The sequence below is a fragment of the Eschrichtius robustus genome, chromosome 4 (genome assembly GCF_028021215.1).
Source record: "Eschrichtius robustus isolate mEscRob2 chromosome 4, mEscRob2.pri, whole genome shotgun sequence".
NCBI classification, from domain to species: domain Eukaryota; kingdom Metazoa; phylum Chordata; class Mammalia; order Artiodactyla; family Eschrichtiidae; genus Eschrichtius; species Eschrichtius robustus.
In genome coordinates, this window is record NC_090827.1 from 1570490 (window position 1) to 1583730 (window position 13241).

Sequence of the window (13241 nt, forward strand, 5' to 3'; positions counted from 1 at the left end):
ATCTCATCAGTTTTCAGCAGCGTCTTTGTCTCCGCTACTTGCCTCTAACCTCCATCTCTCATCTGTAATCAGGGCCTCTGACTCTGAGCTACTCCCACTCACTCTGTGCCCCCTTTTCCATCCAGGTCTTTCAGCTCTATCATCTGTTTGTTTGTTAAACCAGATCGCTTCTTGACTGTAATGCAGCTATTTTTGTGTCTTTTCCTTTTGTTCTCTGATGGACTATTAACTCCTTAAAGACAGGAAAAATGTATTCAACTTCTTCATTTCCTGTAAAGTGGGGAGACAATAGGCCCTCAGTTAGTGAACACATAAATAATGTCATATTATTAACTAATACTGGTTAAATAAATGAACAAATAAATTCTGCTATTTGCCTAGCAAAAAGTGAGTCCACGTAGCCATAAAAATATTGGCAAGCAAATTTAAACAATAGACTCATGTTGAACATTTATTTGGTTAAAAAACAGAGCAAATAATGTTATAATAGTAGAGGGTTATTTTTGTCAGTTTTAGAGACCTTTATGCAGAGGAGCCAAATTATTTATATTTACTGTTTCTTTTGATGAAATAACCTGCCTTTCCCTTTGTGTTGTGAAGATACAGCCTAAAGGCTCAGAATTGGAACTATACTCATCAAATAGACTTAAATGTTCCATTTTATCGTAAGTATTATTTTTTGATTTTGCAGTGTTTATTTCATACATACCTATAAGACAGAGTTTTATAGATGTGTGTTTTAAGGCTGTCATATTTTATAGATTTGCTCAGTCTTTCCAAAAACAGATGCCCTAATACCTTGTTGCTTAATAGTTAGGAAAGGTACAAGCTATTCTCGATATAGAGATAACATTACGACGTCTTCTAAGGGAAAAAAACGTATCTAAGACAAGCTTGTTCTTCATTACTTGTTACAGACACCAGCCAGAAATAATAGTGATGACTCAGCAGGGTAACTAAGAGGGTCCATGTGTGGAGAGCAGTTATTTCTTTCTTTTTCCTTCCAGTCACCCAGGGTGGGCTTATTTATTTTTTTCAGCTTCACTGAGGTATAACTGACAGATGAAATTGTAAGAAATTTAAAGTGTATGTGATGATTTGATATGCCTCTACATTGTGAAAGGATTTCCCCCATCAAGTTAATTAGCATATCCACATTATCTCTTTTTTTTTTTTTTGATGAGAACATTTAAGTTCTATTCCCTTAGCAAATTTCAGTTACACAATTGTGTTATCAACTACAGTCACCATGTTACACATTAGATCCTCAGACCTTATTCATCTTACAACCTAAAGTTTATACGTTTTACCGACCTCTCCCTGTTGCCCATACCCCCAAATTCCTGGCAACCACTTTCCTACTCTCTGTCTCTATGAATTCAACTTTTTTTTAAGATTCAACATATAAGTGATACCATGGAGTAATTGTCCTTCTCTGTCTGGCTTATTTTACTTAGCATAACGCTCTCCAGGTTCATCCGTATTGTTGTAAATGACAGTATTTCCTTCTTTATTAAGGCTCAATAATATTCCACTATATATGTATATATATATACCACATTTTCCTCATTCATTCATCCGTTGATGGGCACTTAAGTTGTTTCCATGCCTTGGCTATTGTAAATAATGCTGCAGTGAACATGGAAATACAAGCATCGCTTCTAGATATCTTGTTTCCTCTGGGTATAGACCCAGAGGTGGGATTGCTGGATCATATGGTAGTTCTATTTTTAATTTCCTAAGGACTCTCCATACTGTTTTCCATAGTAGCTGTACCAGTTTGCATTCCCACTAATAGTGTACAATTGTTCCCCTTTCTCTACATTCTAACCAGAATTTATCTCTTGTCTTTTAAAAAAAATTTTATTGAAGTATAGTTGGTTTACGATGTTGTGTTAGATCTCTTGGCTTTTTGATAATAGCCAGATAGCATATTTCTTAAAAACAAAAGAAAACAAACAAAATGACGCCTCCAAAAAAAGAGGTTGGAAAAGCAGAGAGCCTTAGATTTGTCTAAATATAAGTTATATGTTCGTAGAAACAGTATGATGAATAGTGTGTAAGTTGTGACATCAGACAGGCTTGTGCTGGAATCTGTTGTGTACTTGATGTGTTGCACCCTAAAAAGAGTGAAAAAAACTATAGAAATAAAGCAACAGTATTTTGCCTGGCATAGTAACTCTTAGGAATGGTTCACTGTTTGGTTGTCATGCATTTGCAAATTAACGTACTATCAGGATAGAATCTCATCCTAAAGAAAATGAACCTTTTATGTTTGTTAGTAGCTTCATTGTACAGTTGTGGTTTTGTTTATGAAGAGCCCCCTGGAAATTTCCCCTATAAAGATTTGCTGAAATAAAGGAAGTCCTAAAATTTGGAAGCTTCAGTGTTGCCCAGAGCTTTCCTCTGCAGCTCAGATCTTTCTACTTTAACTGGCAGTTGCTTACTCCAGAAAACATAATGTAGGACACAGAGCTTGGGGTGGGCATAGCGTGAGGAACTGCAGACAGAGGTGGGGCAACTTCTGAAGGAGGAGGGCAACCCTTTCCTCCAGTGTATAAAGTTCATTACCAAACAAAGAAGCCATCGAGGTGATGCACATTAACACTGCTGTAAGGACATTTTAGCCAATTCTGTTTGGAAAACATTCCTTGCTGCTTATTTGTCTTCTAATTCAGAGGCTATTTTTTTTTTTAACACCTTTATTGGTGTATAATTGTTTTACAATGGTGTATTAGTTTCTGCTGTATAACAAAGTGAGTCAGTTATACATATACATATGTTCCCATATCTCTTCCCTCTTGCATCTCCCTCCCTCCCACCCTCCCTCCCACCCTCCCTGTCCCACCCCTCTAGGTGGTCACAAAGCACCGAGCTGATCTCCCTGTGCTATGCGGCTGCTTCCCACCAGCTATCTATTTTACATTCGGTAGTGTATAAGGGTAAGCTGGGACGAAGTGAGAGATTGGCATGGACATAATTCAGAGGCTAACTCGCTAAACTAAAAGCAATCTCACATTTGTTCACAAACTGTAGCTGTGTAGCGGAAGAAACAACGTCACAGCCATATTAATACTCCTTAAGCCCTTCCAACCTGCATGGTTATGTGCTCCTTCAGCTTGTTTCATAATCTCACTTTTTAGCTTTATGGTTCCTATTTCTCATGTCTGTGGGTTCGTTTGCATTCTGCTACCTTCCATTTCTGTAAGACATCGTTATTAATGCTGTAAGTGATATTTACTGACCTAATAGCAGCATTACCCAAATCATCAAATAAATGTAATCACCCTCATTTGAAGTTGGTACAGCAGTCACTTACTGTTTCAGTTTATATGCTACTGCTGGTGACTACTGAAATAAGACCTTCAGAACAGAAGAATGGTTTGTTAGAGGCGAGGTGGCATCTGCTCTATGGTCATACTGAAAATATTTGTTGATTTTTCCGTTCAGTTCCTACCTTTGGCTTACATCAGTTGGTTTTTAGAATTGAAAATGTGAACTGTTGCACTTGTGGGGAAAATTAGGTATTAGGTTTATTGTAACGATCTGTACACAGACATTTTACCTCATCAGAAGTACGTAAGAACTCTTTCATGGAAATAAAAGCCTGATTATACAATCCATTTTCTTTGGTGTAGACACGCTTTGTAATTATATTGAATTATTGTCGCGCTACGATTCATGATCCTGCCAAACTTTCTGTGCCTTTGTGCTGCATGACTTTTTCAAGAAGAAAATCATATTTGGGATCAGCTAAAAGAGCTTAATTCTAGTTCTTGGCAATTACTTATCTTTGTTGTTTTAAAACAATTTTATTTTATATATTTTCTTCTATATGTAACTTTGAATTTCTTTCCTTACAACTTGTCTTAGTTTACTAAGTTACTCTCTATCCTATTTCTCCTAGCTATATTATTCAGAAGCACTGGTGATCAGACATCATAAGTAAGAGGATTGTACAGCTGACCCTTGAACAACACGTTTTTGAACTGCACGGGTCCACTTTATACAGATTTTTGTCACTATAGTACTATATACGTACTACAGTATTACACGATCTGCAGCAGTTGGTTGAATCCATAGATACAGAAGGGCACACAATAAAGTTACACGCGGACTTTTGACTGAATGGCGGGTCGGCACTACTAACCCTGCGTTGTACAAGGATCAACTGTCTTAGACAAGAAGGAAGGATGAGAAATGTCCCAGTTTTATTTTCTCCTTCCAAAATTTGTCATTATCAGCTGGTACAGAAAAGTTAAATTAATGGTGTAAACAGTGCTAGCCAAATATCCTAACCTGTCAAAATGTCATAGAAATTATTTCTTCACTTCTGTATTTAACAGAAATATGTTGGGCACTTGCTAAATATCCAGTCCAGCAGACTGCAATTCATGTAGTTTATAGTTTAGGGTGGTCGCATTATATCACCTAGCAGGCACCCCTAATAAAAGAGGAATGTTGACATAGGTCTAGAAAAATTTAAATATTCATAAGGTGTTATTAAACAGTATTTAACTAAAAACTCTTAAAAATGGCATATTGAGAAAAATAGATAAAGCGTAACCTCAGAATTTTTACTGACATTTTGTTAGCTTGCAGTTCTTACATGAAATTTCTAACCTCACTAATGACTAAATTTAAATCCTTTTCACACCAGGCTTTATAACAGCTCTGTTGACGGAACTTTAATTATAATGCTGCCAGATGCCATGAGAGTTGATTTTCTTTATTTCCTTGAACGCCATTTTTTTTTTATCGTAGTGTAAAGAAATCAAATGAGGAAACATCACGTATGTGAGAGTTAGGTAAAAATTACAAGTAACCAGAAGAGGTATCCTAACAACAACACAAAATATAGATGAACAGTTCTTAATATTAAAATAACATTATTGAAACTAACCATTTTTAATGTCTTTTTGTGAAATGTTTTATTGCCTTGAAGAAGTAGTGTAATTTGGGTGTTAATTGGTACTGAAAATCTTGGAGAACATCCATTTTCCAGATCATGACTATTAGTGTGCTATTTGGAATGAATAATGATAGTATTTGTCACCAAGTTCTTTCAAAACAATTAAGTAATTTCCCAGTGATAAAAGAGGTCTGTTTCTGATGGGAATTTGTTCATTGCAAAATAAATGATAGAGCTATAAGTATAGTGATTGAATAAATGAAAATGAAATTAAATAGGTTTCTAAGTTAGTTATCTAAATACAGAGCCTTTGAAATGCCAATAAGTAGCAATTATTTAGAAATGCCCATAAAACATGAACCAAAGCATACTAATTAATAATCTTTTATCTTTTAATGAATGTTAAGCCAAAGCTATTAATTTAAATTGTGAAATTTTTAAACACTTAAAAGATGCATCAGCGTGCTGCACCTTGTATTGAATATAATACTATGTAGCTACATAACTAATAGAAAAGCATCTTGGAAGCACTTTCCTAATGAGATAATAAGATGTAATGACCAAGAATGATACAATGAAGTAACTGATTTCCAGTTTTTCAGCAACGCTCATTGTAATACAACTGGAGTTCTACTCAGAAATAAAATTTGAAAAAGGATTTCAGTAGAGACTCAAAGCTTATGGTATATTGAGCTTACATCAATGCAGCTGAAAGCAAGAAGAGTTCATTTCAGGAGATGCTCAAAGCAGTTTCAAGATTTGTGACCTAGAAATGGATTACCGTTTAGAATAATTGTAGATTGATCACAGTACAGAGCAAACCCAATGAATTACGGTATAGCCTTGATTTTTTTTTTTTTTGAGGCAAAAAGCCTATTCACCACTATTACCAACATTATAAAAGAATAACAACATTAAGGATATATACTATCAATAATAAGACAAAATATCGATACTTGCTTAGTGCTTAATGTAGCCAGATGAACTTCGTGTACTTTACATATGTTTTCTCATTTATTCCTGATAAAAACCCTGTGTTGTGGGTGTATCATTATTATCTTCATCTTATAGATAGGAAACGTTGTTCATGTCCTAATTCTGTGTCATCTTGCTTTTATATGCCACAGTGTTTTACTGAAACCATCAGTGTCTCCCTCATTTGCTGAAAGTATTCAGTTTGATTGTACTTGACCTTTGATGGCATTTATTGCTGTCGACCATCTTAAAGCTTTTGACTCTGGTTTGGTGAAATCACATTCTCAGGGCTTTCTTCTTTTTCTCAGACTTCTGAGAAAGCCAGCCCTTTAAATGCTTACCCTCCCCAGGGTTATTTTTTCCCCTGCATTCCTTCTCTAGGTAGTAATATTGGACAAACTCTTCCTTAGTCTTGATTTTTTTGGGTAGTGTTTTCAAGGTTCATTCATGTTGTAATATGTATCAGAATGCCATTCCTTTTTATGGCTGAATAATATTCCGCAGCGTATATGTATATACCACACTTGTCTATCCGTTCATCAGTTGATGGGCACTTGGATTGTTTCCACCTTTTGATTATTGTGAATAATGCTGCTATGAAAAAGGGTGTACAAATATCAGTTGTAGTCTCTTGCTTTTAATTCTTTTGGGCATGTACCTAGGAGTGGAATTGCTGGATCATATGGTAATTCTATATTTAATGTTTTGAGAACAAAGCACAATTTTTAAAAAGTTAGAAACATGAATATTGTAAGGACATGTCAGTGATTTATTTAGCTCATTAATGAGGGAACCAGCCAGATAGTAAAGCTGATTCAGTGGAGAATTCAAGAGACTGGAGAGAAAGAATGCTGCAATTAGGTTGCTAAATTAGATATACTTGTTAATGTTCCACAGGGCAATAAAGGCATACCTTTGGGAATGTCTTTCCTACCTGACAGAAATCATTTGTAATTTAGCAGTCTTCTTGAAATGACATAATTGTACAGCGTCTGGGCCCTAATCCATAGAAAATGGCAAGCCAAACAAAGTTACATTTTCCTAGAGACTCATACAACCCTTAGGTGGGCTTGTTAGATAGCATTTAGTGTGATATTGAAAGGGCCATCCCTTTGCCTGTCTCCAAATTTTGGCTAATTTTTTAACTTTTTATTTATTCCCTTTCCTTTTGTTTACAGAATTTTTTGCATTTCCTTTTTTTAAGTAGACTTTATTTTTCAGAATAGTTTTAGGTTCACCGCAAAAATGAGTAGAAAGCGTAGAGAGTTCCTGTAAGCCCCTTACCCCTGGACGTGCAGAGTCTCCTCCACTGTGGATTTACTCCACCAAAGTGGTCCTTTGGTTGCAATCGATGACTCTACACGGACACATCATCACCTAAAATCCAGAGTTTAGATTAGGGTTTGCTCTTGGCGTTGTCCATTTGATGGGCTTTGACAAACATATGATGACATGTATCCACCATTATGGTATCAAACAGAAGAATTTCACTGCCCTGGAAAACCACTGTCTTCTGCCTGTTCATTCTTCTCTCCCCCTAATCGCTGGCAACCACTGATCTTTTTACTGTCGCCTTAGTTTTGCCTTTTCCAGAGTGCCATTATAGTTGGAATCATACAGTATGCAGCCCTTTCAGATTGGCCTCTTTCACTTAGTCATATGCATTTAAGGTTCCTTCATGTCTTTTCATGGCTTGATGGCTCATTTCTTTTTAGTGTCACATAATATTCCACTGTCTGATGGAGCACAGTTTATTAATCCATCACCCACTGGAGGACATCTTGGTTGCTTCCAAGTTCTGACAGTTATAACTAAAGCTACAATAAATACCCATGTGCAGGTTTTTGTGTAGACATAGTTTTCAACTTTTTTGAGTACAGACCAAGGAGTGCCATACGATGAGAGTATGTTTAGTTTTGTAAGAAACTGACACACTGTCTCCCAAAGCAGCTGTAATATTTTGATTCCCAGCAGCAATGAGAGTTCCTACTGCTCCACACCCTCATTTCCATTTGCTGTTGTCAGTTATTTTTAGTCCCTTATAGCTTCTTTATGGCTGCAGGAAACGTGTGTCCAGGTGCAAGCCCTGCAGCAAAGGGTCCCAGGTCCCAGGTCCCAGCCTGTCTCAGACATATAGAATAAAAAGAGGGTTGACTGTAGATTAAAACATTCTTGTATCATTTGTAATTTTGTAATTTTTCCCACAGACAGTTTATTTTGTCAAGGTCTCTGACACTATCTAGGGCTTTCATCAGCTTTCAGCTGATTAAAATGCTTTGAACTTAATAAATGATAAATGACATGGATATATTCTGGGATGGTGTGGAAACATTGATTAGACTTCAAGAAGAATTTATAAAAATGGACTTCACATGGAAAAACACTATTGCAATTGCTATAAAATTTTTAAAAGAAAAATAATTTTGCTATACAGTTTTAGATGAGTTAACCATTGCATTTTGGAAATAGGTGGGAAGTAGAACAGCGCTCCCAAAAGAATGTGTGCGTGTGTGGAGATTTTGAGGGGAGCTCGACATAACGCAGGCTTAATTCCTGAAGTTCCATCCCAAACATTTGTAAGATGGCTTCTTTTTTAATTATGCAAAATATGCTGAAGTTAAAGGTTAGCGTTGCTTTAATTCCTGTCAGATATCTTGCTGATACTAAAAAAATACTGACATAATGTCTTTAGAAATTAATTACTAAGAAGCAAAATGTAGTTGCTTGGGTCTAGATAAAGAATACCAATGAGATCTTAATACTTCTATCTCTATACATATTTCTCACCCTCTTTAAAGTAATAAAACCTAATATTAGGCTAAAACAAAGCATCCAGATTTTAGAAGCCACACTGGTAAAGTTGCTTGGGAGTTGTGCCCAAATAATACTGAAAGAGTCTTGTCAGTATATGGCAGTGTCTCAACTGTTATTTATTTTTTTATCCAGCCCCCTATTTCCGGAGAGGATTTACAGTATAGAATAATAACAAAAATACAATGAAGTAATTGAAATAGTACTAAATGTGCAGGAGCCGTACAATGATAGTCATACCAGGATGTGAGCTGTACATTCATTCAATTAGCTATAGGGTTTAGCTTTCAGTTCCCTCGCTGCCAGACAAAAAGGAAAACACGACAATAGGCTTACCTTGTACTTCCCAGTAATAGGAAGAATTTACGAGCATCAAGAGACCATTTTCATAGTATAAACTTTCAAAAATAGACATATTTTTGTAAGGCACTTAGGCCAAATATGCCTAGCACGTAGTAAATACCTATACAAAGATATTATAGTTATATTTGGATAAACAAATGAAAAATTAAAGAAAAATTCATCTTCAGTATTTTCATGTCATGGTTACTGACCAAAATAAGGGACCGTAGCTTTAATAATAAGCTTACAAAAGATAAATCGGCAACCTCATCTGTCCCTTAGGACACAGTATTTTATCATAATACCGTGAATGCGTATTTCAAATGCCACAGCTTAAAGATGTAGTATTTGATGATTTACCTGCATAAGAAACGGTAGTTATAAGAGGGCAATAGAATAGCTTTTACTGTATATAATTTTAGAATTCCAGTCATTTTGGCTGATCATTACAGGGAAGCTTTTTAGCAAATAATTTGGAATTGGATACTGTTAAGTGCTCAAAATAATGGCAAGGAGATATCAACCATGCGCTTTAGCGAAGCTAGCATAATAGGAATTTTATGTGAAAATGATCAAATCTATGGGGTATTAAGTTGGGGGCCATGCATGTTTTTCTGGGGTGAGAAAAACTTTGGTCAGGAAGCAGCATTGTGGCCACTGGAAGGCTTACCAGTTGATAGGCTTGTGTCCTGGACATGTTTTGAGCTAATTTCTTTAGCTGTCACAATCAGATATGCGGTAACCACTTAAGTCCCATTATGAATTGTAGGATATGTGTGTATTTGACAAAAAGTTAATGGAGCTGTGTAGTGCAGGTCTTCGTCTTCCAGGGTCCTAGGCCTCCTTCACGTCCTCCTTGATTCCATGTTCGTTTGATTAGGAAAATGTTATCTTTGTTTTCCCTGCCAGTGGTACAGATATGTTCAGTGTCAGCTTCCATAATTCTTAATTTATTTGACTTTTGCACTTCAAGACCGTCTGCGTATGATTTTTAACAATCAATTTATATTATGTGTTGAAGTTTATTTATTTATTAAACATGTATCTAATTGAAGTATAGTTGATTTACAATGTTGTGTTATATGTGTTGCAGTTATTATAAACATCAAGTTTAGCTGTTAGATGTAGGTAGGTTAAATCTTACTTCACTGCCTGTAGTTCAGTAAATATTTATTATCAATATGTGCCTTACCCTCCTCTGATTACTATTATAGAATCTGAAGATCATAAGAGAGAGAAAGTGAATTCCTCAAATTTTCCTAGAGTCACCGCGCATTGCTTATGCTTTATTTTATATTTTATACATAAATAAAATGTGTGCATTTATGTTTCATATAAATATGTTAGGTCTTATTATTTAAAGAAAGATAATCTATCATCTCTTCCTATTTAAATATTTGGATTTTGATTTGAAGTTTATGATCTGATTCATTTTGATCATGTCAAAAGGTCATGGATAGATAGTATTTTGTGAATTTTGAATGGTTGAAATTAAGGCTGCTGAAGCCCAATGTCATTTATGCCTTGAGCACTTTGGTGCATATCCTGAGTTCAGTGTATAAAATTAAAATCAAAAAACCTGAGCATAATGCCACAATGCTGCTTTTGACTGTATATACCCAATAACCCAATGTGTGCCAGAATCTCATTTCACTGGCAAATATAAAATGTATTAAGGTATTAAACGTGTTTCTAGGTTCACGTATTCTTAGAATATACATGTCTTGATATAATCCAACTTTAACAAAGTTTTACAATTAAAACTTTGGAGATAGGCAAAAAACTGAAGTAAACTAATCAGCTGTTTAGTGGATTTCAAAACCTTTTCCTACTGTAGTTGAATATAACATTTACAAATTTTTCATGTACTCTCATCTGTTTGGCAAAATCCAAATGTTATTTGACTACCTCTGTATAATCATTTACATGTATGAGTAGGCAAGGATAATTTTTCCTTTTCTTCCTCAAGTATATATGTAAAGTATGTGTTTTATACATATATGTAGTTCTATTTTTATTTTATTTTTATTGATGTACAGTTGATTTACAATGTTGTGTTAGTTTCTGCTGTACAGCAAAGTGACTTAGTTATACTTGTATACACACTCTTTTTCATATTCTTTCCCATGATGGTTTATCCCAGGATACTGAATGTAGTTCTCTGTGCTCTACAGTAGGACCTCGGTGTTTATCCATCCTATGGATAAACAGCTTTCATCTGCTCACCCCAAACTTCCAATCCTTCCCTCCCGCACCCCCTTGTAGCTTTATATACACATAAATTATTTTTGTAGTTTGCTACTTAGTAAAAGACAAGTGAAATATTTTCTCTTGGCTTCTTATCTATTTTTAATCAAAATGTATCCTACTTTTGGGAGAAGAATAATGGCAGTATTTAGCAGTTCCTGTGCTTTTTTGACAACACCAACTAACCCCCTGGTATAATTGGTGTTTGTATTACAGTAAAGCAATTATTGGTAAAGTTCTATGATGACGTTTGAACTCGCAAGCGCTAAGAGGATGTCTGTAGAGAGTCTTAGAAAGACACGAGGGGCTTTTTATACCAAGCTGTTGTGATCCTTGTTGATGCTGGAAGAGCAAACGTATTTGTGCTGCTAATGATTGAACCCTTTTTATTCTGGCGCTGAACGCATTCTTAAAAATGGCAGTAAACACACACGCACACGTAATTTTCCCAGGATTATAGAGTCAACATCTTCCTGAGACAGAAGTGGAATGACCCCAGACTGAAGCTGCCTAGTGATTTCCGGGGCTCGGATGCCCTGACGGTGGACCCCACGATGTACAAGTGTCTGTGGAAACCTGATTTATTTTTTGCAAATGAAAAAAGTGCCAATTTTCATGATGTAACCCAGGAAAATATCCTCCTCTTTATTTTTCGGGATGGAGATGTCCTCGTCAGCATGAGGTACTCTTTTCTCTCTAATATTTGTAGATTCATATTTTCCTTTAAAAATCAGTATATCACAGAGACATGTGTTAAACAACTTCTAAGATGTCTGTTTTTGCTTTCAGGCTATCTATTACTCTTTCGTGCCCTTTGGACTTGACCTTGTTTCCCATGGATACACAACGTTGCAAGATGCAACTTGAGAGCTGTATGTAAATGAGACCCTAAGTCACCATAGGGATAAAAATGCTTAAAATTTCTAGGCAATACATGCTACTAATATCTTAGATAATAACTGTGAAACTAATGCTTTTGATTACAAATAGACGTTAGAATAAGTTATTTAGGGAAATTATAGTTTTCCTTTTGCTATATTAATTTGTATACTAAGATAGATGAATTCTTTTGTTACCAGTTGATTTCAGTTGAGTTGTTGTAGGTGTAGGTGTGTACCCTTCTAACTTATTCCAATCACCGCCTTCATCTGAGTAATATATAGGCAAGGTAAAGGAGAAAACGATGTCCTAATAACTTTTCTAATGTTAAAACCACATTCTTCAGAGCAGAAAATTTGGAAAACATTGAAAAATATTATCTAAATGCTACCAAACATTCATTTTCCTATGGATCTATAAAAAATTTATTTTTTACAAAATTGGATTTTGGATTTTCTATGTTTCTAGAATCATATATTTTTCAGTTTCTAAAAGAGGTACCAGGTGTAGTCATTGAAATGATTATCTCTAAAATATATTTATTAATTACTTTGCTATGAAGCTTGTCATGTGAAAATCAAAGTAGGAAATAAAACTTGAAAAATTAACACTAATGCAAGGTATCTTCAGCCTGAATACCCATATACTGTGACCTATTCCTACAAAGAATCACCTTATAAAATGTATGTGCTTGCTTGATGACATGCTTTAAAGTTACTTAGTGGTTACTTGTTGTTGTTGATTAATTTACTGAAGCTGGATCCTAAATTTGAACAATATTTTTTGCTTTCTAACTATAATGTGAGATTTTGCAGATGTAAGTGTATGTATGTACACGTCTGTGTGTGTATTGTATATACGTGTGCCTGTGTGTCAATATGCATTTGTATAAACAATTTCAAATGTGTATATACATTCAATTCTATTACTAGATACACTAAAGTATGGCTTTAAAAAATATAGGCATGTAAGAGTTGAACGGTAGGCTACAACATGCTGTAAACCCATGGGGCCCTTGAATTGTAGCCAGGTTACCTAAGCCCACAATGTGGGTTCCAGGAGGCTCTAGTGATGG

The 13241-nt window shown here is 35.3% G+C and overlaps 1 protein-coding gene across 2 annotated transcripts in view; it reads left to right on the top strand.

Moving 5' to 3' along the window:
• The window catches only part of GLRB (glycine receptor beta), a 78388-nt gene that overhangs the window by 42141 nt on the left and 23006 nt on the right, over positions 1-13241 (top strand). For both annotated transcript variants that reach the window (XM_068542382.1, XM_068542381.1), the window contains exons 5-6: positions 11740-11969; positions 12077-12159. In XM_068542382.1, coding sequence (XP_068398483.1) covers positions 11740-11969; positions 12077-12159 — 313 coding nt within the window. The remainder of the gene's footprint in view (positions 1-11739; positions 11970-12076; positions 12160-13241) is intronic.